General features: G+C 36.4%; 1 protein-coding gene across 1 annotated transcript in view; it reads left to right on the top strand.

Annotated features, from left to right (window-relative positions):
- The window catches only part of ZNRF2 (zinc and ring finger 2), a 107,781-nt gene that overhangs the window by 59,461 nt on the left and 21,504 nt on the right, over window positions 1-26,816 (top strand). Inside the window, exon 2 of the mRNA XM_047762895.1 lies at window positions 2,081-2,176. Coding sequence (XP_047618851.1) covers window positions 2,081-2,176 — 96 coding nt within the window. The remainder of the gene's footprint in view (window positions 1-2,080; window positions 2,177-26,816) is intronic.

Below are 26,816 nucleotides of genomic sequence, written 5' to 3'. Positions count from 1 at the left end.
GGAGGTAAATTCCCGAGTCCTTTGAGAATTAGGTAGTGAGAATTGGCTTACTTCTGCAGACACTTAGAATATCTTATTTTCTCAGTCTTGTTAAATTCCGTCATCTGTTTTTGTCATCTGCTGCTGTCTCCTTTCAAGTTCTTTTATCTTATTTTTATTATATTTATTGTCATTTTACTGGGTTTTAGATGTAAAGAGAAAGCAACTCATTAATTTATTGCACCTAACTAGAAATGCAGTGGTTCTTTATACATAGAGTTTTTTCTCCTTCGGCTCTACTTTGTGAGCAGTTGGGTGGCTCCCAGTGGTTCATTGGTATTGCACTTTTGTTTATGTTCCAGGACTCAGATTATTTTTATCAGTGTTTGGAAAATTGGTTACTTTTTTCCTCCCTGTGTCCTGTTTAATTTCAAAAGAAGAAAGTTTTTAAAGTTTTAGGGAAAAGATTGTTATTGGTCCTGGAAATATGAAAGCTGCTTGTGAGTCTCATTGTCTTTTCCCCATCTCATCCACATTTTGCCTTATAGTCGGTGTTTGGGGATTGTGGCTATTTTGTAGTTTAATTTTAGATGAATCCTCTTTGCTTTTTCTTCTTTTTCATCTTAGTGGTTTTCAAGAAGTGGGAAATAAACATACCTTTAATCCTTTCTTTTAAAATGCATTTAATACATTGTGGAAAAACAGTGCTCAAAGACATATTTCATTTACGAGATTGAATGAATACCTGGATTAAGTACCCATGCCAAAACTTTTTCCTGTTCATATAGATCATACCATAGGAGGTATGACTCTAGGCTGACTCATTTTGGTTGCAGTGAGTTTCATGTCATGACAGGCAGGAGAGTGCCTGTAAGAACATGCATGTACTGGAAGTAAAGAGCCGCAGAATCTGAAGCGGCATCAGGGGTGTGTTTAGTTTCGCTTGGTTTTCCACCACCCCTCTTATCAGTTGTTCTCTCTCATGGCACTTTGCTCTTCTCTGCACATTTGCTCTAAGATCTCCATGTGAGCCATTTTCATGTGCTTGCTAATAGTTTCCGTTCTCGTAAAGAAAGTTCATCCTACACATGACCTGGAATAGACACCCCAGTCTCTCTGTTACCTACTGTGGCCTCTCTGCTGCTTCTCTCTACAACTGACCACTGTACCCTGTTGCTGTTTCTTAGTCATTTTCCAAGGAAAATGAATTGACCCAGACCACCTTTTTGTACCACATGTGATTTGTTCTTCCTAACCAAACTGTGAACGGACTTTCTCGGATCGGTTCAGTGCTCCTGAAGCAGCTTGGGGATGGTGGGGAAGGGAGCAGTAGGTCAGGAGGGAAACTGCAAGGAACCATGAGTGGACAGTTCCCCTTGGTAAGTGAGGGAGCAGCATAGAGCTGAATAAATACATAATGTACTCCTCCTTGAGCCTACCATTTCATTTTTAATAGAGCACATCAGGCAGCACTTAATCCAAATTGAATATTGTAGGAAACTAGCCAATATTTAAGGGTCAAAATTGACTGCAAAACCTGCTGTTTGGTGCTGTTTTTTCTGTTTGCATTGTGACTTTAGTAGTATGCTATGGCAGAAAGACCACTATCTTAGAAGTCAGGAGTCTTAGATTCCAGACCTGATTTTGCTGTTCTGCAAAAGGCTTCAGTTTCTTCAACAGATAAATTTTAAAAATCTCAGTGGAGTAGAAGAGTTTTTAAGGTAAAGTTTGCTACACCAAGCTGGGAAAGGTGCTTTCCACAGGGTCGTCAGAATGCAAAACTATTAAAATGAAATCATAAGTTCCGATTAATGTAAATAGTTAGAAATGAAAATGCGTGGACCCATGCATTAGAAAAGGATATGAGAGTTTTATAGTGAGCCAAATTCTCCTCATTTGAACTTGTTTGATTTGAAATCGGATGGTGTTCGTGAACTGATTTAAGTCAGGTATTATGGTCACAGACTCTTTTCCCAACTTGAGTTGCACATAGGTAGTGTATTAATATAAGTTTAAAATGCCTTTTTCTTCCTTGCTTTTTTAAGAAGCGGAGTTGGATATTCGAAATAGATAAGTAACATGGGTTTCTTTTCCTTTTTAGGATTTAAGTGCCCAGTATGCTCAAAATTTGTACCCTCAGATGAAATGGATTTGCATCTTGTGATGTGTTTAACAAAGCCAAGAATAACCTATAATGGTAAGTCTAGCACTTTAAAATTCTATTTTAAATTAGAATTACCTTAGATTTATGAATTTCATGTTTTAGGTAAAATTTTAAAGGCAAGGAAGGACTGTCTATGAGCCCTGAAGCTAACCGATATCCTAATTATGTCTAGTGCTCTGGCTGTGCCATTCTTACCTGAGCACAATCTCCGGATATTCAGAACTGCAGGAGAGATTTTCAGTGTAGTCTCAGTACATTTTGAAATAGACTTGGGGGAAAAAAGGTGAAAAAGTTTATTCCTGACTTTGATGAACTGAATAAAATAAAGAAAAAATGAGGGCTTTTTTCAAAATTTTCTACATAGAAAGACGAATTTCAAAAACTCTGGAGAAGAGTTCCTGTCGTGGATCAGCAGAAACGAATCTGACTAGCATCCATGAGGATGCAGGTTTGATCCCTGACCTCGCTCAGTGGATTAAGGATCCAGCATTGCCGTGTGCTGTGGTGTAGGTCACAGACTCGGCTCAGATCCTGCGTTGCTGTGGCTGTGGCATAGCCCAGCAGCTACAGTTCGGATTCGACCCCTTGCCTGGGAATCTCCATATGCCACAGGTTCGGCCCTAAAAAGACAAACAAAACAAAACAAAACCCTGGAGAAATTTCAGATTTTTCAAATCTAAAATTTGGTTTGAAATAGAATGACTAAGATGAGTACCAGTGAACAATGAAGCCAGTTGAAGGACTGGCTTCTTGATCAACAGATATCTTTGTTGTTGAGTACCTATCAAGTATGAGGCGTATATAGTGTTACAGCAGTGAATAAAACGGGTGGCCCTACAACCTAGGATCAGCCGAAGGTTAATCAACCGAAGTGTAGTAACATTTAGTTAACAATCTGAGATTTCTCCTCAGATTACAGAAATTTTGTGGGGGGAAAATTTAACATTGAAATTAGCACGTTATTTTGAGTAGCTTTTTTTGCAAATTGATGTAGGAATTTCTCTCTCCTGAAGAAGAGAAAATAGTGCTTCAGCCATACTATTACAGTAGTGATAGTTGGGTACTTTTCCCCATTTTCCAGTGAATAAGTAAAAGTAGCTTTAAGTAATTCCTTTTAGTAGTAAATGTACCTGTTGATTGTATGTAAACCTTTCTGCATTAAGAAATTGAATCAACAACTTTGCATAATCTAGATAAAATTTAGTCACTTAAGAAATAAAATAACAGGAGTTGCCATTGTGGCACAGTGGTAACAAACCCCACTAATATCCATGAGGATGCAGGTTCAATCCCTGGCCTCACTCAGTGGGTTAAGGATCCCGCTTTGCTGTGAGCTGTGAAGTAGATTGCAGATGTGGCTTGGATCCTGCGTGGCTGTGGCTATGGTGTAGGCTGACAGCTGCAGCTCTGATTGAAACCCTAGCCTGGGAACTTATATGTGCTGCACTGGTGGCCTTAAAAAGAAAAAAAAAGAAAAAAGAAAAAAAAGGAGCAAGGAAAAGCAAGCAAGCAAGAAAACATTCATGTTCAGTATTTGAGGTAACACCTATTAGGCTTGTTTCTCATACTTTTATTCTATTACCTTATCACCTTCCATAATTACTATGTTTATTGCAAGTGTTTTTAAAATAAATATCCTTAAATCTTAAGACTCTGGCCTTGAATTTTAAAATCACAAATGTGTTTCCTTTTACCATATAATATATTTGCACATAATCTTAATATTCTATATATTTACTTTTATGTAGTGTATTTGGATATATCTTTCTTTATGTTGATATTGGGCAGTTTTTAATTTCCTGATTTAACGGTGATCAGGTCATAAAAGTTTTCTACTAGGTCACTTATTTCGTAGTTTAAGAACAATATGTAACCTGCTTCGGGAGACTGTGAACCAAAAATTCAGGTTTTAAATATTTGACAGTATCCCAATTTTGAAGTTAATGCAAAAAGTACAGTTGCAGCCATTTTGAAGAATGGCTACCAACTTTAAGGTAGGTAGGCCTGAAATTTTTTAATTTGTTAAATATATTTTAATGTGTATAAATATTACAGTGAGAAACAAAAACAGCTTCTTTATAAACATTTGATTCTTGAAGTTTTAAAATGTGGGCAGTGGCTAACTATGAGGTCCGAAGAAGGAGCCGCTTTGATGGGCTGGTTTATTAACCTGATGGTGGCAGATTGTGGTGGTGGCAGGTTGTGGTGGTGTGCTTGCCTGTCACCGGCTGTGGCAATGTGAAGGTTTTGAAGGCAGAGCCGTGTAGGGGAAGAAAAAGTAATCCTTCCACCTTTGTGAGTTCTTGGCTGAGACTCCTGTAATAAAAGTGGGATTAATAAGAGGAAAACTAAAGTTTATTAACATGTACGGCTCCTGTATTCATAGGAGATACCCAGAGGAGAATGAGCAAATGTTCAAGGTGGTTTAAATGTGGTTTTAAATACCCTCTTCAGTTAAAGACTGAAGAAGGCGAAAAGAGGGTGAGGGTGAGGATGGGCATGGGGAGGCCAGTGGTGGAAAGTTACCAGGAAAACCCTGGTAAACAAGGAATTTGTTATGTGAGTATAAATTAGTGCCTTCTCTATTGATAAGATTCTCTTGTAGCATCTTTTGTGATTTAGAGCCCTCCTTCTCTTCCTGGTACTGGAAGCAAATGAAGAGTTCCCTTATAAATGTAAATTTCCCTTACAAAAGGGTAACTTCTACTTTGTTTTCAGAGCTCCTCTTGTGTCTGTTGTTTCTCAGTCATTTAAAAATAATCCTTTTGCCTGCTTGGGGAAAAAAAGAATAGATATATTTATATGTATGGCTGATGCACTTTGCTGTACACCTGAAACTAAAGCAACATTGTAAATCAACTATGCTCCAATAAAATTACATTAAAAACAAAAAAATAAAGACAATTCTATGCTACAAATAATAATAATAATCCTTATGCCAAAGAAGCATATTTTAGGGTAGTATATTCTGCCACCCTTCGGTCACCAAAATCTAATCTGTCATCGGTGATGAGCCTGAGTGAAAATTGGCCTCTTGAATACCTAAGCAATAATGCAGAATTATTAAAATGTTTAGAACAAGATGAGTCAGAGAATCTCTGAAACAAAATCTTTTTAGTCAGCTGGACTCCTCACAACTTAATATTTGAATATTTGTTTATTAACTTAAACCTTTTGCACCCTCTCCTAAAGTAGTTAGATCTATAATTTTAAAATTTATTTGTTAAGTATGTATTAATATAATTGTGTATAAAACATTGACAGCAAGGAGAATAGTTGAGCCTGTTTTTTGGGCTGGATATATTTGTAGTCAAACTCCTAAATAGGAGGAATTCCAGAAATTTCTGAATAAAGTTGGTGATTTGGAGTTTCAGATTTTGTATTCACAAAAATGATAGTCCAAATATTGGTTTGGTCTACCAGACTAGCCCACAGAAGCTTCCTTATTGTTTTGTTTTTTGGTTTTTTTTACTTGTTTCTTTTTTTTTCCATTTTTTTAATTACTCAAATGAGTTTATCACATCTGTAGTTGTATAATGATCATAACAATCTGATTTCACAGGATTTCCATCCCACTCCTTACTGTTTTTTAATCTGTAGTATATTCAGATACCCAAGTCCTGGTGACTAAGAAAATTGACTAGCCAGGTGGAAGCTCTCAGGGTTTAGGCAGCTGGCTCAGCAGAGGTTCAGGTCGGAGGCCCAAAGCTGTCAGGCAGGGAGTGATTTATAGTGATGTAAGTGGTTATCCCTTTGTAGGTGGTATTTTGGCAGGATGGGAAAAAAGTCAGAGAGCCACAGCGAGTGTTCGTATGTAGAAAGATAGTTGCCCTTGAATCAGGGACCGTCTGCTTCATATGCTTTTCCCTCTTTCATGGGCTTCATTGTTGAGTTTTACGAACCTGGTAATTTGTTGTCTATGACCCTAAAATAAATTTTATGGAGTTTCTATTTCCTTGTTCCTCATTTTCTAAAATATTTCACAAGAAACAAAAAATGAAATAAGTCTGTTGGCAAAATTTTACTCTTGATTTTCTTAGTCTTTAAACTTTATTGGATCATGGAATGTTTTGCATCATGTAAAATACAGTTTTCATTTTAGACTTACAGGATTGAACTCTGTATTTACAACATCTCTGTGTTATTTCTCATTAGTACTATGTGTGTGCATGTGCACTGGCAGGCAGTGTAACTTGAAGTAAATTTGTTTTCTGAGAGTTAATTATAAACTTATATAGTGCATCAAAACAGCTTTTCAAAATTGTCAGGGAGAAGACTGACCTTTTTGGACAGAATAAGATGGGAATGTTACTCTTTTAAAGGATTTGTTTCTGGGAGTTCCTGTAGTGGCGCAGCGGAAATGAGTCTGACTAGTGTCCATGAGGATGCAGGTTTGATCCCTGGCCTCACTCAGTGGGTGGGGGATCTGGCGTTGCTGTGAGCTGTCGTGTAGGTTCCAGATGTGGCCTAGATCCCACGTTGCTGTGGCTGTGGTGTAGGCTGGCAGCTCTAGCTCCGATTTGACCCCTAGTCTGGAAACTTCCATATGCCATGGGTGTGGCCCTGAGAAAGCAAAAAAAAAAAAATAAAATAAAATAAAAATAAAGGAATCATTTCTGAAAAAAGATGAGTCCGTTTGGAAAGGACCCTGTTCTGTAATGAATGTGAGGGAAAGGACCCCATCTTCTGTGCTGTTGCTGTCGGTGGGAGGATGTATCTTACACACTTGTTTGGATGTTGAGTGAGGTTGCAGCAGGCAGTCAGCACTTTGATTCCAGTGTGCACCTGTAGTCTTTGAATGACCTGGCTTTTCTCACTCTAGCATGTTTGCAAGAAAGTACATATTTTCTCCCTCTAGTTACTGTCTGGCTTTCCAGGCAGTCACGATTTTCATTTTAAGTTATCAATTTGCTTTCTGCCTTACATACTACATTTTTTGGGTTCTAAGATTCCTCCCCCACATTTTAAGCTTTCTGAATTTAAGATGCTTTCTGAATTTAAGATGCCTTCTGAAATTGGCATGTCTCTTATAATGTGAAAAAAATGTATTTGTCAGTCACCAAGCAGAATTTTAAATAAGGAGGTAGTTATCATTACCTGAGTTTGTTGAACTTTGCCTTCTGTGGAAGATATCTATTGTCTGATTCGATGTGTCTGTTCATGTATTTGCATTGATTTCTGTGTTTGAGTTTTAACTTAAATGTGGATTTCTTTTTTTATATATACATTTTATTGGAGTAAAGGTGACTTACAGTTTGGTATTAGATTCAGGTATACAGCAAAATGAATCAGCTATACATATACATATAGCCATTCTTTTTCAGATTCCTTCCCTATATAGGCTATCACAGAATATTGAATTATTTCCCCAAGCTATGTAATAGGTCCTTGTTACTGATTTATTTCATATACAGTTGTGTACATTTGCCATTCCCAACCTTCCAGTCCATCCGTCTTCCCCAGCATTTTCCCTTTGATAACCATGTTTGGTTTCAAAATCTTTGAGTCTGTTTCTGTTTTGTAAGTTTTTTTGTATTGTCCATATTAGTAATCTCATGATATTTGACTTTGTCTGCCTGACTGACTTTATTTAGTATGATAATCTCTGGGTCCATCCATGTTGCTGCAAATGATGTCATTTCTTTTTTTTTTTTGTCTTTTTGCCATTTCTTGGGCTGCTCCCGTGGCATATGGAGGTTCCCAGGCTAGGGGTTGAATCAGAGCCGGAGCCACAGCAGCGGGGGATCTGAGCCTCGTCTGCAACCTACACCACAGCTCATGGCAACGCCGGATCCTTAACCCACTGAGCAAGGCCAGGAATCAAACCCGCAGCCTTATGGTGCTTAGTCGGATTCGTTAACCACTGTGCCATGGTGGGAACTCCAAATGTCATTTCTTTTTTATGGCCAAGTAACGTTCCATTTTATGTATGTACCACATCTTGTGTGTGTGTGTGTGTGTGTGTGTGTGTGTGTGCGCGCTCGCGTGCCAGGTCATCTTTATCTATGAATGTGGATTTCTAATTGTGGTTTCGTAAAGATTACATATGGGGCAGCATTGAATTGAAGTTATTTTTAGCTACTTTAAATTGATTGTCATGCTAGGCAGTGAAATTAAAGGCACACACACAAAAAAAAAGTCAGATACTTTATGCTATATTGTAGAAATGTCAAAGTAGATGATAATTCAGAGGATGGTGGCAAAACTGTTCTAAAACCCATGCGGGGTTCCTATAGAAAAACGCAGTCATCTTCTGTTAAAGGTGGACTTCTGATGAAAAATTTAAAAATACACAAGGAGTGAGAATCAGCAGATGTGATTAGAATTACTTTTTAATTCTTAGATTAAAGAACTTTAGAACATAAATATTTAAATCATTAACATCATTAAAAATGAATGGGAAATAGTAAAAAAAGAATAAGACACATTGTGAATAGATATGAATTAAACTCTTTGGACATCAGCTGCTGAAAATATCAACTAATATGTTAAGTATCAGATTAGATAGGGCTGTAAGGAGAATTAGTGAAGTGTAAGGTGGATCTGAGGAAGTTCCACAGAGTGTAATAGAGAGGTACATGGCATGGAGCCTGTTACAGATACATCCACCATACATAGAATAATGTCATAAAAAGAGACGGAATTGACTTACAGTTTCCAGTTGCCTGTGTAAAAAGTTTAGAAGTAGCTACTCAGTCCTAAAAACAAGTAAAAAGCTGAATGAGTAGACTGAAAAATCAACTTCTCTTTTTTTAAAAATAAATTTTATTGGAGTATAGTTGACATACAAAGTTCTGTTAGTTTCAGGTGTACAGCAAAGCAAATCAGTTGTACACATACATATATCCATTTCTTTTCCCACAGAGTACTGGGTGGATTTCCCTGTGCTATGCAGTAGGTCCTTGTTACCTATTTTATTTATAGTAGTGTGTATATGTCAATCCCAGACCCCTAATTTACCCCCCCCTCCGCATTTCCCCTTTGGTAACCATAAATTTGGTTTCAAAATCAAAATGAGTGATTTTGAGTCTGTTTCTGCTTTGTAAATTCTCTTGTATCATTTTTTTTTTTTACTAGATTACACATATTAATGATCTCATATAGATGGGAGCTCACAGGACAAACTGCCACCTGAAGACAGGCACAGATCTAGACCCTGAAAGGATTAATAAGATTTGCAGAGAAATGGAGGGTGTGTTAAGAAATAACAACTTGGTAGGAGTAGTCTGGGGCAATGGAGGATAGTGAAAGAGAATTGAAGGTAAAAAGATAGATTAGGGCTGAATAATGAAATTTTCTAATAAATTATTTGGAGGATTAATCTTGCGTTCATGTGCAGAAATGTTTGTAAGGAAAATAAGTTCTTTAATGCCAGTTTGGAAAATGGTATGGTACCATGGTGTGAAATGTGGGAGGTGGTTAGGTGATGCTGGGAAGAAACAGAGACAGATGTCAGAAGCATTATAAAGAAAGAATGAATTGGTTTTAGGGATTGCTGGAAATAGGAAAGGAGGGGTCACAGGTGACTTGAGGGTTGGCAGTGGAGGACTCACTTGGGCGTAAGAGATTGTAGGAGAGGACCTAGCCAAGCTAAGCATTGTGCCAGCAATGTTGATCTTTGCAAAAGGTGACAGTTGTGAAATGTGATTCTTTTTTAAAGGATTTTTGCCAAAATGAAGAATAAGGATTTTGCAGAGGGTCACTGAATATTTTGTTGAGTTCAAGAAAGATTTTAAAGAAATGGCTTATGAATATTTTTTTCGGTGATCATTTATTACTTGTACAACTTTTTTAAAAGTGCTTTTTCTCTCCCCCCTTAAGTCATCTTGGCCCTGATAATTCAAAACATTCCCCTGGAAGAAGTTCCCACGTGGTGCAGCAGGTTAAGGCTCTGTCATTGCTGGAGCTGTGGCACAGGCTGCAACTGTGGCACGGATTTGATCCCTGCTCTGGGAACTTCCACACGCTGCGGATGCAGCCAAACAAGACAAGACAAAAAAACAACAGCAACAAAAAAACCACTGCTCTGGATTTGCCTCAGAGAAGGCTTCGAGAAGTTATCTTCCCAGCCACTGAGAGGTTTGATTGCAGGAAACGCAGTGTTAACACAGTAGCTTTTTGGGGGATCCTATTTAATTCTTACCATTTTAACAGTATATTAAGGTAATAGAGCAAGAAAAATAATAAAGAAAAATATACTAGATAGTCCTACTCCTTTGCTGTCTACATATTTAAAATAATTGATTTAATTTCTTAAATGTTTTACTGGATTGATTTTGCAATCTCCAGGCCTCTTGACATCTTAGCATCTTCTAGATTATTGTTGCTTAGGGCTCCTTTTATCTTGATCCCTTCAAACTGTACTCCTTAGAGTCCTTCTCAATTCTTAGGTCTTTTCTTGCAGTGCTTTTTGGTATGAGAGACTTACTTATAGCTGAAAAATCTTTGACACCAAGTACCCAGATCATAGTTTCTAAATACCATTCTAAAAAAACAAGCAAACAAAAACACCAAACAAGGGTCCTTGGAGAAATGGCTGACTCTAGGGCTGGAGCAGAGAAAATAAAGTCTAGAGGTCTTGTATTATCTGAAAGCATGGAAGTGCTCAAAAATAAAAAAGATGAGGGCATGTTAAAGGGACACAGGAGCCAACCTGAATGAGTTCCCAGTGAATAACTGGAGCAACAGAATTAATATAGCATGCTGTTGGATTATAGCTCAAAGCATAAGATAAATATGTCTGTTTCCATCAGACAGTCATAAAATTAATAAGGAAAAGTAAAAGTTTAACCTGGAGATTAATCCTAAGAGACAAACCATGCATTTCTTTTCCAAAAAAAAAAACTTTTTAAAAATGTTAACATTCCCATTAAAAAATTTTTTTTATTGAAGTATAGTTGATGTATAGTGTGCCAGTTTCTGCTGTACAGCAAAGTGACTTGGTTATACATACATAAATATGTTCTTTTTTATATTCTTTTCCATCATGGTCTGTCCCAGGAGATTGGATATAGCTCCCTGTGCTGTACAGTGGGACCTTATTGTTTATCCATTCTAAATGTAATAGTTTGCATTTCCTAACCCCAAACTCCCAGTCCATCCTCCCCCGCCCCAAACCACAAGACTGTTCTCTGTGTCTGTGAGTCTGTCTGTTTTGTAGATGGGTTCATTTGTGCCATATTTTAGATTCCACATGTAAGTGATATCATATGGTATTTGTCATTCTGACCATTTAATACGATAATCTCTAGTTGCACCCATGTTGCTGCTGCAAATGGCATTGTTTCATGGCTGATTAATATTCCATTGTATTATGTACTGTGTCTTCATCCATACTTCTGTTGGTGGACATGTAGGTTGTTTCCATGTCTTGGCTACTGTAAGTAATGCTGCTATGAACATAGGGGCGCCTGTATCTTTTTGCCTTATAGTTTCGTCTGGATGTATTCCCAGGAGCGGGATTGCTAAATTATTTGTCGCCTCTTGTAGGTTTTTTGAGGAACCTCCATACTGTTTTCCGTAGTGACTATATCAGCTTATATTCGCACCAACAGTGGAGGGTTTTCTTTTCTCCACACCCTCTCCAACACTTATTTGTAGACTTACTGATGATGGCTGTTCTGACCAGAGTGAGGTGATGCGTCATTGTAGTTTTGATTTGCATTTCTCATGTGCCTGCTGGTCATCCATGACATTTGTGGTCGTATAAAAGAATTTTCTTCCAAAATTTTTTATTTTTTAAAATTGTTTTAGGAGTTCCCGTCGTGGCGCAGTGGTTAACGAATCCGACTAGGAACCATGAGGTTTCGGGTTCGGTCCCTGCCCTTGCTCAGTGGGTTAAAGATCCGGCGTTGCCGTGAGCTGTGGTGTAGGTTGCAGACGCGGCTCGGATCCCGCGTTGCTGTGGCTCTGGCATAGGCGGGTGGCTACAGCTCCGATTCAACCCCTAGCCTGGGAACCTCCATATGCCGCGGGAGTGGCCCAAGAAATAGCAACAACAACAACAACAAAAGACCAAAAAAAAAAAAAATTTAAAAAAAATTTTAAATTTAAAATTGTTTTATTTTTTGCTTTTTAGGTCTGCACCCACAGCACATGGAAGTTCCCAGGCTAGGGATCAAATTGGAGCTATAGCTGCCAGCCTACACCACAGCCACAGCAATATTTGATCTAAGCCACACCTGTGACCTACAGCACAGCTCACAGCAACGCCGGATCCTGAACCCACTGAGTGAGGCCAGGGATCGAACTTGTATCCTCATGGATACTAGTTGGATTCACTTCCACTGCACCACAACAGGAACTTCTTCCAAAATTTTTTTGTTTTGTTTTGTTTTTTTTAGGGCTGCACCTGCACCATATGGAGGTTCCCAGGCTAGGGGTCAAATCGGAGCTATAGCTGCTGGCCTACGCAACAGCCACAGCAGCGTAGGATCAGAGCCACATCTGTGACCTACACCACAGCTCACAGCAATGGTGGATCCTTAACCCACTGAGTGAGGCCAGGGATCGAACCCGTGTCCTCATGGATACTAGTTGGGTTCGTTACCTCTGAGCCGAGATAGGAACTCCCCAAGATTTTTTAATGTGCCATATCTGTTCTCTGATTATTTATTTATTTACTTACTTATTTATTTATTTATTTATTTTGGCCATGCCTGTGGCATATATTGGCCCATTCTTGGGACAGGGATCGAACCTACTCTACAGCAGTGACCTGAGCTACAGCAGTGACAATGCTAGATCCTTAACTATCTGACCCACCAGGGAGTTCCCTCTGCGCTCTCCAATTTTAAGTATACCCAGAACACACCATATTGTATATGGGACATACATAATTTGAAGTGTATAATCGTAGTTTATTATCACCATTACAATAGTGGATGAAAGGGATTTTTAAGAAGATGAGAGCTACTGTTGTAAGCCCCGGCAACAGATGACTTTGTAATTTTCTCTTCCTCAGGCTTTAAGGGAAAATTTGAGTTAAGTTGTTAGATTTCATGTTGTGGAATTCTCGTAGTGAAGGGCTCCTATTATGAAATCTTTCTAACTTCAGACATTTTATGTTTATTGTGTGTAGAATACAGATGAGTGAATGTGAAGTATAGTTTATTGTTCATTAATATAAGACTCAGCTAGATTCTGTTTTACCCTTTTACTAAGTGATGTTCACTGCCTTGCTAAATGCTGGTTTGGGAGATTTTCAGTTTACCTACTAAGGAACATGGTTTGTCTCTACAGTTGTTGATTGTTTGAGAACCTAATATTTTATAGTTGTGCTACTGTTATGAATGACATTTGCTTACAATTTGAGTTTCAAATTGGTTTTGCTGCTTTAAAGAGAAGCTGTTGGTTGTAGGCTGGTATTTGGATTTTCTAGGTATGTAACTGTCATCTGCAAATGAAGATGATATTTTCAAGTGTTTGAGCACATGTGTTGTTTATGTGTCCTACAGCATGAGTTTGAAGCCTAAAAATGATGTTGATAATAGTCTTATGTGTCTTTCGTGTTTCACTGTTTCGTAGAGGCTTGCTTAGAGTTTTGGTAAATCATCTTTATTGTGTATATGTCATTTGCATCTCATTCTCTTCAAGCAAAAAAAAAAAAGATTAATTTTATTAAAAGATTTTCCCCCTTTTTATTATTGATAAATTACACCGATTTTTCTAATGTTTCAGTTGAATTGTGTTGATTCCTAATGTTGGGTTTAATTCTGTTTGATCATGGATTAGTACTCTTTTAAAACATGCTACCAAATTTATGCTAGCTGAAGATTATGCTAATAAAATGAATGGGAAGCTTTCCATCTTTGCTCTGGAATACTTTGTAAAACCCAGAAAGGACTATTCTCATCATATCAGATAAAGTTCAGCTATACAACATCCACTTTTTTTTTAAGGTAGATCTTTGACAGTCTTTATAACTTCCGTGATTATTTGTATATTCAGGTTCTTCCACTTCCTCAGTCAATTTTGAGAATTTGCATTTTGCTAGAAAATAATCAATTTTCTTCCTGAATTTCCTAGTTAATTGCTGTAGCATCGCATAATAACATTTTCTTTCAAGTATTTTAATCTTCTTAATGTTTTTGGTTATACTGTCCTTTTCATTCTGCTGTTGTATATTTTTGTTTCTGTACTTTTAAACCTTACTAGTTAATAGGACTTATATTTGATATTTTCAAAGAAGCAACTTTAGCTGTAAATAAAGCTACTAATTTATTAGTACTATGTACTGAATAAAGCAACTTAATTTATTTCTTTTCAGTCTTTTGATTTTTAAGGAAAGTATTTTAGAAATAGAAATATTTTTCTTATAAGGGCTTTAGTTGTATCTGAGGTTTTACTATGAAATTTTTTTTTTCTTTTTTTTGCTTTTTTAGGGCCACACCTGCAGCATATGGAGGTTCCCAGGCTAGGGGTCCAATCAGAACTGTAGCTACTGGCCTGCGCCACAGCCACGGCAACACCAGATCCGGGCTGCATATGCGACCTACACCATAGCTCATGGCAACACCAGATCCTTAACACACTGAGCAGGGCCAGGGATCAAACCTGCGTGCTCATGGATCCTAATCAGATTTGTTTCTGCTGCACTATGACAGGAGCTCCAAAATGTTCTTTTTGTTTATGCTAGGTAATTTCTCATTTTAATTAAAAAAATTTTTATTTTGTAAATTTTTTTATCAGAGGAGGGGTCTTGATATTAGATATTTGGTCTTGATATTAGAGAATGATGTTGATATTTGGTCTTGATATTAAAGGATGCTACCCACAATATCTGTGTTTTTGAAATTTATTGATGTTTTCTTTGTGGCCAAGTACATCACTGAGCTCTGTAAGTCATGAATATAAGAGAAGCATGTATATTTTCTGTAGAGGAAAAAAATTTACTTCTACTGTTTTTCTTTATTATTTAATGCATATGTATGTAAGTCCTTCCAGTACATGGAGTTTAATAGTATTATTGAAATGATCTGTGTTCTTGCTTGTGTTTGGTCTACACAGTCTGACAGATTTGGGAAGGTTGTTAAAACTCTACAGCTATAGTTTTACTATTTTTTCCTTATATTTAAAGTCCTTTAAGTTCCTTTTGGTGATAGATGCCTTGTAGCAGTCTTTTCCTGGCTTTGTACTTTTCATAGCTCTGTTATTTATTTGCAGGAATGTTTATAACTTTCCTTTTGGATTGAATCTTTTTATGTTATCAAGTATACTTCTCTATTCTTTATATAAAATTCCGATTTATCTAATATTATTTTGACTTATGCTCATCAGAAACTGTGAAGGCTCTGAAATTTTACCATACTTTAAATTAGCCTGCCGCAGTTTCATGAATTCTGACAAAAGAGAATCAAAAGACTTACACTATTAATCATAACAGTAGCCAGAATATTAGCATTTTCTTGTGCAGTTTCCTCAAATCCCTGTTCCCACAGGGTGATGGTGAAGAGGACAGGGTGATACCTGCACACTCAGTGATGCACATTATATAAAGAGCAAACCCGAGCTTCAGGAAGTAAGCAGGCCCGCCCTTTGCACTGGAGGGGACACTGTCTCTATCTTTCACAGCTGTTTGCTATACAAAGATCCTTGAAAAGATAGCCCAAGACTTGCAGAAATGCGAGACCCATGGAGAACTGCCTCCCAACAATTTCATTTTATTTTGCCTGCCATCTTTCCTCATTTCTTTTTTTTTTAAGTTATATTTTCATTTTTGAAAAGGTGATATGTATGCCAAAGCAGAGGGATAAAACGGATATAAACTGTTAAGTCTCCTTCTTTACCTCAGTCTCTCAGTCAGGTTCTTAACCCATTGCACCACAGTGGGAACTCCTAGAAGTTCACTTTGGGACAACCGTTTCTGATTTTTTTCTACAAATTTGGACTTCTGCCTTTATTCTCTTTTGTGTCTTAATACTTCCCAGAAAGTTATCTACTTCTTTGCTGTATACTGTTAACAAAGTAGTCTCTTATGGCTTCTTTATTTTCTATGATAATGTGGTTGCTTCCCCGTTTTTGTTTTTTACGTGTTTGTGTTTCAGCCCTCGTCTTTTTTATTACTGACAATTTTGATTGTTTTTCTTTCAAAGAGTAAGTTCTTAGATTCCTTGAGCTGTCATTTCCCCTGTTTTCTAATTCATTTATGAAAATTTTGTTTAAATTATTTATTCCTTCTCTTTCCTTAGGTGTGCTTTCCTTGGTTGTTTTGGAAGTATTAATCTGTTTTCTTTCATCTTTCCTTTCTTCCTTTCTTAGTTTTCAGCATAACTATGAATTTCTCTTCTTCAGCCTAAGTATGAATTTCTCTCTGAAGATGTTTTAACTCTGTTCTATAGATTCTGATATGTAGTACTTTTATCATTGTTACTTTTTAAAAATTTTCTTTAGATATCTGTATTTTGGAGGGAATACTTTCTTTGACTCAAAAGTTACTGAGTGTGTTTTAAATTCCCAGATGTTAGATCCGTCTAGTCTTTCTATTTGTGTTCTAGTTTTACTGTATTTTGATCAGAGGATATTATTTTACCACTTCTATATTTTAGTTTACTAAGATTTTCTTTGTGTAGTTTAATATGTGGTCATTTTTGGCAAATGTTCCATATTTGTGTTCAGTTTAAAAGTTCTTTTATATCCATCTCTTTTTTCACTTTGTCATGGACTGAGGTTAATTAAAGGCTTTTACTGCTAGTGTTCCTGTTTTTATCTATTGCCTGTACTTTTTTGCTTTATGAATGCTGATGCTACCTATGAATATTATTCCTAATTATTATAACCTCGGTGCAGTTTCACCTTTTAGTACTATAAAGGGTCCTGTGTCTCTTTTAGTGCTTTTCTCAGTATATTCAGCCTTATATGATGTTAAGATTATAGTTATTTTTCTTTTGGTGTCTATAGTTTGTATTTGCCTGATAAATGTTTTTCTTTTACTTTCAACTTTCATCTTTCTGTCTCAGATATGCTTCTTATGTACAATGCAAGGTTTATTTCATTTGGAATCCAATTTAATCCTTACTTTTTTATTGTATTGATTTAGTTCATTTACATTTCTTAATGTGAGTACTTCTATCATATTATATACTTTCTGTTTTTACAGGTTTTTAAAAATGTTTGTCACCAAGTGGCCAGTTTTTCTTTGTTTTATATGCTGCTGCTTTTAATTAGAAAGAACCACTATTCTTTTTTTTTTTTTTTTTAGAGATTTCTTTCATAACTATAACTATTATCTTTAAGGTCATATTTTTAGACATTGTTAATTTCTTTCTGCAGGCAGTGATGAAATGAGTGTTTCTTCTTTCTCCCTTTCTTATCCCTATGTCCTAATTTTAGTTATTACCTTATCTTAATCTTTACTCTTATACTATTAAATATGTCTGTACTTCTGTTATTTGCCTTGTCAGCTTTAAATGATACTTATTTACACCCAATTATTATAGAGAATTAACTTTTAATTTTTTAGGTATACAGTTTATACGTTATCTGATCATAATTCCCCACATTTGTTTCAGTCTTGCAATTAAGTAGATTCCGTTGTCACTGCCAGTCTTTTTGTTTTAGCTTTTCCAGGCATCTCTTGGTTAGCTGAGGTTTATCCTCATGAATTGTTTGTGAAGAGCTTGTGGAAACAGTTTACTAGACTTTTTGCATGTTTAATGTTGCTTGACTGTGTTTTTGTTTTTGAGTAACTGTTTGGGTATAATATCTTTGGCTTACACTTCCTTTACTTGAGGATATTATAAGCATTCTTCTAGTCTTATAGTGTAAAATGCTACTCTGGAGAAGTCCGAGAGCATCCTGATTTCACCTTCTTTCAGAATTGACAGTCTTTTTGCTGTGGTGCCCAAAGAACTCTGTTTTATGACCTAAATCTACTGGGATATATTTTAAATGGTGTTGGTTTCTCATCATGAATTTTTTCTAGTATTGAGTGTACCTTTTATAGATCTAGATCTATTTTTGTTTCCATGATGTTTTCTTGAGTTTTATTTTTGACTATAGATATGTCTTCTGAGGGTAACCTTTTTTTCTGTAAAGCTTTTTCACTTCTGATATATTATTCTCATTTTTGACTCACTGTGTTCCTAACTGTGATTTCAGGAATGTCTGTTCTTTGTTGTGCTCCATCCAGCTTCACCTCCATCTTGAAACAGGTTTTTTTCCCTCTTTTTCATCTTCACTCACATGTGCTTTAGAGCAGTTGCTTCCCTGTGTTTCCCTACTGTTTTTTCTTTTTAATTCGTTGTGAGTAAGTTTGTTGTCTGGATAGCAGATACATGATGTTCTGTTATACTGTTCAGTACACATATATTGTTCTTTTTCTTATTTTGTGTTTATTGTCTGTTTTACTTTGTTATTCCCCAGCCTTCTCTGGATTGCTCAGGTTACCTTCCCTTTCCTTCAGATTAATTCGGAACTTTTACATCTTTTATTCCTCCATTAGTTACCTTACTTTAATGTGTATCTTTAAACACAGGTTTCTATTTTATTCTTTCAAAGTTAGGAGTTTTCTTTGTGCTTGTCCCCTTATATTATTCTTGTTCACTTTGCTGTCTCCTAGTCCCTTCCACCCTTTATCTGACTCCTGGATGTTATGAAATAATTTAGACTTTACATTCTGCATTGCACTGGCAGAATGTCCCTTTTGTTTCAAAAACCCCTACCTATGTTACAGTTACAATCACAGGATTATCCATCTGTGTGTGTGTGTGTGTGTGTGTGTGTGTACATGGTCTTTGCTTATAGATATATGGTCTTTTTAGGGCCGCACCCATGGCATACCCAGGCTAGGGGTTGAATTGGAGCCACAGCTGCCAGTCTCTACCAATCACAGCAATGCTGGTTCCAAGCCGTATCTGTGACCTACACCACAGCTCACGCCAACGCCTGATCCTTAACCCACTGAGCAAGGCCAGGGATCGAACCCCCGTCCTCATGAATATTAGTTGGGCTTGTTACTGCTGAACCATGTTGGCAACTCTTTTTTTTTTTTTTTTTAATCTACTTAGATTTAAATTTGACTTACACATATTTCATTGTTCACTGCTGTTTTTTATACTCTTTAATTTTCTTTCTATATGTTGAGGGTTTTGTTCTTAATTTTCTTTTTTGCTAAAAGCATTTCCATGAATAATTTCCTTAGAAACATTTTCATGGATGATATACTTAATGAGCTATTGGACTCCCCAATTTTTTGTTTTGTTTTTATGACTGCACCTGCAGCATATGGGAGTTCCTGGCCCAGGGGTTGAATTGGAGCTGCAGCTTCAGCCTACACCACATCCATGGCAATGATGGATCCAAGCCACATTTGAGACCTACACCACAGCTTGCAGCAATGCCAGATCCTTAACCCACTGGGCCAGGGATTGAACCCACATCCTCACAGAGACAGTGTCAGATCCTTAACCTACTGAGCCACATAACAGGAACTCCCCAAATGTTGTTTGCCTTCATGTATGGTTACTATTTTCACTAAACATAGGATATTTTTATTTCATTTTTTTCCCCTTTAAGTCTATAAAATCGTTCTATTCTCTCTCAGTATCATGGATGAGGACTCTTGCTGGATCTCATTATTTTTTTCATTTTACATTACTTGTTCTTTCCATTTGGAAACTTAGATTAATTTCTGTTTTTGAAGGTTGGAAATCTTTTCCCAGGTGCATCTGTTTAAGTGTGTTTTCACTCTACTCCAATCTCCAATTAATCCTGCTTGAGACTTCATAGCCCTTTCAGTCTAGAAACTCATATTTTCAATCAGCCCAGGAATTATTTTCTTCTAGTATTTCTTTGATTATTATTTCTTTTTCCATTCCTTTTTCTTGTTCTATGATTGCTATAATTTCAATAGTAGAGCTTCTGGATTTGTTCTCTGTGTCTTATTTTTTGTTAATGATTTTTGGGTTTTGTTTTGTTTGCTTTTTTAGTTACATGATATTTATTCTAGATTACTAACTCTATTCTCCCTTTCTCTGAAATATTAAATTAAAAAATTATGGGTTTTGGTTCTAGAAACTTTTACTTATAAAGTCTTTACACCCTCCATCCCTCCTTCCCTTTATTCCATCCATTCATTCATTTGTTCCGATCCGTTGTTAGTATTGCAGTTTCTCTGCTTGGTTCACCTTCATTCATGTTGCTGTGAGTACTTAGTTTATGACCTTTCTCTGTTACGTCGTATCAGCACACAGGTAGATCATACTGTTAGTTCTTTCTTGAATAGAAAAGGTTAACAGGGTATTCTTCTCTTGTGAGCCTTGTGGTCATTAGCTTGACACACACTAGCACTTTTTGTCTAGAAGTGTGAGGAAAGAAGTGTCCCTGTTTGGGGTGCAGAGAGAGTCGTAGTTCTTGCTGGTCCTTGCAGTGGTACAACAGCCATCTTCCCTTGTCCCAGTGGGATTCACTCAGGTGCTGAGGTTGCCTGGGCAACTTAAGGATTGGTAAATGTTAAGCTGAGAGAAGGAAACCTCTTCTTTGGAAATTAGTGTGTTTTCCCTCTCCTTAAAACAATTTTTTTAAAAACGAAAAACCATTTTACACTTGTTCTTTCTTGATTTTCCTAAGATTTCATTACTCAACGTTTCAGATGAATCTAGATTTAGATTCTCCAGGACTCAGTAGTCACTGTTATTTTAGTAATTTAGTCACAGTATTTTGTCATTTAATAGCAGAATAAAAGGGGATCAAGAAAGAACTCTCAGAGTTCCCATTGTGGCTCAGTGGTAGCAAACCCACCTAGCATCCATGAGGATGCGGGTTCGATCCCTGACCTTGCTTTAGTAGGTTAAGGATCCGGTGTTGCCATGAGCTGTGGTACGGTTCGCAGATATGGCTCGGATCCAGCGTTGCTGTGGCTGTGGTGTAGGCCAGCAGCTGCAGCTCCGATTCGACCCCTAGCCTGGGAACCACAGCCATATGTTGCACGTGCAGCCCTTTTAAAAAAAAAGAAGAGAGAGAGAAAGAAAAAGCTCTCAGTGGTTAACGTTACATGACTGTTATTATCAGAGCTGGTGGTTCTCAACTTCCTGCTTTTTCCTACAGATACATTTGAGTTTCACACTCAAATAAATCCTTAGGAGTGGACACTTAAAATATCTCTCCTATGCCTACATTGTGCTTTTAATTCTTTATCCATACATATTAATTAACCTGTGATTACTGGTTATATTCAGTGCTTACTGGTTGACTGGCTGATATGAACCATCTGGATAAAGAAGAAATTAGTACACTTAAAAACAAGAAGGGTCTGAGCTCAGCTGAGTCACCAGACTGTAAACAAAGTACCCAAGTCACTGAAACACCAACCTCCTGACTTTGGGGCATTTTCTCTGTCCGTTGTTCATTTTTTGCTTGGTGCTTTCTTTAGTCCTCTGAGAGCGTTTGCTTCATTGGTTGTTCAAAAAATATTTATCAAGCAGTTATGGTGTGCAAAACACCATGCTAAGTGCTGAAGTAATGAGAACCTACAAGGTTCCCTGCCCTTGCGGCATTTACTGCTTGTTATATATAGAGGCTGCAAAATATTGGCTCCATCTGACTCACAGACATTTTTTTGTTTGCTTACACAATATCAAAAATGTTTTTGAGTCGATATTTTGAAAATGAAGAAATTTCATCTTAAAACCTAACTTTGCAGCTGCTTGAAATGTATCTAGCCAGACTAACCCTTTATTCCCACAGCAGCTTCCTCTTTAGATAGGACTGCAGGCACCAATTGGTTGTGACTACCTGTTAACCCCTAAGGCCGAGGCCAGATTCAGTTGACAGTCCTTGTCACTACTGTGCTATTCTTTTTCTTATAAAATAGTTTAAAAGATGAGCTACCTGAATGTTTTCTGGCTTATCCCCCTTTAGGCATTTTGAGTTTATGACCCTGGGACAGTATTTACCAGTCAGCTTGCTAATTATCTTGGCAGAAGGAAGAGACCACACTTTAGTTAATGAAAGCAGTATGCATAAACATTATAATACTCCTTCTCAAATGCATTCTAACAGGATGATAAATAGAATCCTGGTTCATAAATCTGATGATAGTTCTGATAGGTTTTATCGTATGTTGTAGTGCCATTTTAATTGACATTTTATAGTTTTAGTACTATAGTAGTTTTAATTTAACTAATATGTAGAGTCTTAAGCTTTTTTTTTTTTTGGCCAGCACCTGCAAGCATGTAAAAGTTCCCAGGCCACAGATCAAACCCATGCCGCAACAGTGACCTGAGCCACAACAGTGACAATGCCAAATCCTTAACCACTAGGCCACCAGGGAACTCCTCTTAAGCATTTTTACATCCATTATTTCTTTTAATCATCAATATTAAAGACTATGTGAGATGCAGATGTTATGATGGGATTTATTTAAAGAGAAGGAGGCTCAGAGAATTTTGTGCATTGTCCAAAGTGCAGGCCTGTTGTGTCTGCGTGGGACTGCCTTCCATTTGTGCTATTTCATGAGATCTTCATAACACTCTTAAGACACAAGTTGAGCAGGTTTCATCATTTCTTCAGATTGGAAAAAACAAATGCAGAGGAAGAGTCCTTTCTTGCGAGTAATCGCATAGCTGCTATTCAGAACATACCTGCTCCTTGCCAGGTTAAGTGCTAGCCATTTAACAGATAGGTATTATGTTATTTAGTTCTTAATATTACACTATGAAGCAGGTATTGTTATCCCCATTATACTCCTAAATAGGTTGCAGAGTTGGAATTTGACCCCGGAACTGTCTACAACACTTTTTTTTTTATTTGCTACATTTTAATTCACCAGATTTTAATTCACTCTTTTGTTCTTGTCATTAAATCTGACATTATAATTTAATACATTAATTTTAGAAGTATACAATCATAAATTAAGTTTGAAAATCAGCTTTTTTTTGTTTTTTTAGGACTGGTATTTTCCTCTTATAGTGATTCTAAACAAAAATGGACCTGAAACTTTAGGTTCAGCTCAAAGTGTATTTCACTCTATTTTTGTACATATTTAGCAGGATTTTTTTTTTAACTTTTTAAGTGGACAGCTCATTTTAGTAAATACTTGTTTAGGGTTTAGCAAATCAGTGATTTGTTGACAGGAAAGGAATATAGGAAAGTCATTTTAATTTGATTTGGAGATTGAGGAATAATTTGGTTAATAATTTCTTAGGTGACTTATATGACTTCTTCTTACAGCTTATTCGGTACCTGGTTTTATAAAATACTTAATCCTGAGCTATCTCTTTTTAAGGCAAGTTAGGAACAAAAAGGCCAAGGAAGCTAAATTTATTAGTATCTAGTGCTGGTTTTACATATTTTGCCTTTTAGCATATATAGTTTGGGTTCCATTTTATTTTACTAAACATTTTCTTGGAGAAGGTACCAAAGGTCAATTTCCACAATATTCCCAAGAGGACACATTTTTCCTTCAAAGTCATCAGAAGAGTCACAATTTCTATCTCCTTTTGAAGAAGAGTCTTAATTTAAAAGTAGGTCTCTAACAATGCAAATGAAAAGTGGCTGTGTTTTAGTCAATTTAAACTAAAGAAAGCATTGATGCGATAAATGTCAGTGGAATCTAGTCAGAGGAAGCCAGTAGTTCCTCATTGAAGCATAATAAGTTTCTAAAAAGGATAAAAGTTGACCCTGATCATGAACTTTGAGTTTTTAGACAGTTTAATAAAGGTTATTCCCATGTTTTTCTTGACATACTAGTTTTACAGTGAAAATGGCAGTTTCCCTTTGTTAAATATCATTTCTAATTCCCCTCTTGATATTTGAGTATAGTAACAGCTCGTGTTATCTATAATCTGGAATATTAATGTTAACATCTTTTAAGTCTGTTAGACATAAATTTATATCTGAAAGTATTTATTAATAAACTTTGTGAGCCCCAATTTTTCATTCTTTGAGTAATTGCTTCTTACTAATGTTGTAAATTTATTTAATTCTTGATTTTTCTAGGGATTATTTCACATTTCAGCTGCTTTTGTTTTCTACTGCTATCATTGAGGGTTCAAGAACAAAAAATAAGTCTTCAGGTAAAATTGCCTGATCCATAATAGTGCTTGGCATTGTATTTTGCTGAAAGGATCATATACCTTTGGATGCTTGATCTGAAAATAAAGTTGTGATGATTATGAAATTTTCGCATGGAGTTTTCATGGCTGCCTCTAACGAATATAGTCTTAATTTGTTGTTTTTCTCCACCCCCCACCCCCGTCGAAAGGATTTTGGCTGTCTGCTTTTTTTCATGTTGTCTTGATCTGCAATAAGTATACGGATATGTGCTTGTACTTGCTAAATATTTTAATTTTGCATATTTGGCTGCTTGAATTTTAAGTAATTTTCTTTGGGCAATGCAAATTAAGAGCTTGAGGCTATAAGTAAAATAACAATTTACAGAAGTTGTTAACCAGTTTATAAATGTCTGTTCCTTATCTACTATATTAAAATATATAGATAGTGTATTTTGCTAAAATTAAATAAAATGTAAAGTTGAGTTCCTCCTTCCACTGGTCACATTTCAAGTGCTATTTTCAGGCCATATTTTGGACAAAACAGATAAAAAATTGTTTCTGTTATCATAGAAAGTTCTATTGGACAGGACTGTTTTCCTGTTCCACAGAAGGAAGTGGTAAAGTGTGAGCTCATTTCTGATAACTAGTTTTTGTAGCAGTTTAATAACTCTAGAAAATAAAGCATACTTCCTCTAAATAGGTAGCCATTCCCATTTTAAGTATTTCAAATCAAAAGTTGCCTAAAATAGTTCATCTGCTTCTGTATTCATACTGTTTTAAAGTGAAATTGTTTCTTGTAACAAAATACCTGAAGTTGTAAAAAGTCCAAAGACCTAGCCTGAATTTGAATCCTGACCCCAGAACTTACTAGTTTAGTAACTTCTGGTAAATTAATTTATATGAGCTTTAGTTTCTTTATCTGTAAAATGGAGATAACTTTAGTTATCTCATAGGATTAATAAAAGACTTAAATAGGTCTAAAAGAATGTAAAAAAAAAAAGTGGGCATTTATTATACTTTTTAAATGCAGAATGAAGCCAAACCACTTAAAAATTATTAGGCTGTGTCATTTGTATGGAGTTATTCCCAGGCTGGCAATTGCAATAAGTTTCTAGAAGTAGCTGAGTCAGAGGCATCCTGCAGAAGTTTCTGGTGGCCAGGGATTATTTATGACATGATATAAGGTTGAAACAGCTAGAATACCAGAATGGGGAGAAAAGAAAAGAGAAAAATGACCAATTTTGTTTTTGGAGAAGTCCACAAAGTTTTTTCTAATAATAATGATAAAAACTAATATTTTATATAGTAGAATTTTTTGTAGAGTAGGATTTTTATATGTCTTTAAAATTTCATCTCTACAATATTTTGAATACCTTTATTATACTGGTATTAAAGAAGAATAAAAGGAAATTTAATCAACATTTTGGAGGTTACGTACCTAACTAATAGAATAGAAATTCCTATCAAATTTGCAACTTTAAATCTTATGCTCTTTTTCCTTTAGCATGCTGTTCCCTTGACAGCAGTTGTATTTCAGAAATAGGTACATATTTCAGAATCTCTAGGGATGGAGCCCAGGTATATGCAAATTTTTTTTTTTTTTTTCCCTGTATTAAGACAGCACACATACCCAAGTGATTCTGGTACCCACTTTGGGATAAAATCATTGCTCTCTTCCAGGTTTAATTCTTTTTTATATATCAGTACCATGAGAATAAATCAGAGAATTAGACTGATAAGCAATAGACTGATTTTTCTCTTCCAGATGTTTCAACAACACTTTTGAAAAAGCAACACAAGTTTAGTTTCACAGTCTTGAGTATCTCTGCACTGATCAGTGCTTGTGGGGAGGGGGATTCCAGACTAGCCAGCTGTGGTAGTTAAATCTCTTTGGGTTCCCTGCTTAGCTTTTCTCACATCTATTTGGCTAGTTAGTAGTCTGCCTTCAAGGTATTCCATTCCTAAAGCATTGACTCCTTATTGCCTTAGGTGGGTTCTTCAGGAGTGCTTTTAATTGATTGACTAAAGAGTTAATAATCTTTAGTCTCAGCTGTCTTGAAGGTGCTTCACTGTCCTGGATTTAGAGATATTCCTGGGACCTATTTAACTCTGAATGTATTTCATTACTAAGCTGGAAACTCCCTGTCAATGAAATTACAGTGTTATAATTGGGGTAGAAGAGGGAAGTACTCTAGAAAATTCCTAGACAAAAATTAATCATGTTGTGTAGTGAATTTTCAAAAATATTTAAAAAAAATACTTTCAAACATACAAAGGCAAATTCTATTGGAAATAAGATTTTAACACTTGGAGTTCCCGTCATGGCTCAGCGGTTAATGAACCCAACTAGTATCCATGAGGACGCAGGTTCGATCCCTGGCCCTGCTCAGTGGGTTAAGGATCTGGCATTGCCGTGAGCTGTGGTGTACGTCACAGATGCAGCTCAGATCCCATGTTGCTGTGGCTGTGGTGTGGGCTGGCGGTTTGGGCTCTGATTGGACCCCCTAACCTGGGAACCTCAGTATGCTGCAAGTCCGGCCCTAAAAAGACAAAAAAAAAAAAAAAACCCGAAAAAACAACTTTCACACTTGAAAATTAAGCATTTGCTATTTGAGGTAGTAACTGTGAGGTTTTATAATGAGATTGAACTTGCTTTTAACTCAGTTTCTTATCAAAATGAA

This window comes from Phacochoerus africanus, chromosome 16 (genome assembly GCF_016906955.1).
Source record: "Phacochoerus africanus isolate WHEZ1 chromosome 16, ROS_Pafr_v1, whole genome shotgun sequence".
NCBI lineage: Eukaryota > Metazoa > Chordata > Mammalia > Artiodactyla > Suidae > Phacochoerus > Phacochoerus africanus.
The sequence above is the reverse complement of the archived record's forward strand: the minus strand, read 5'-3'. Positions and strand labels throughout refer to the sequence as shown.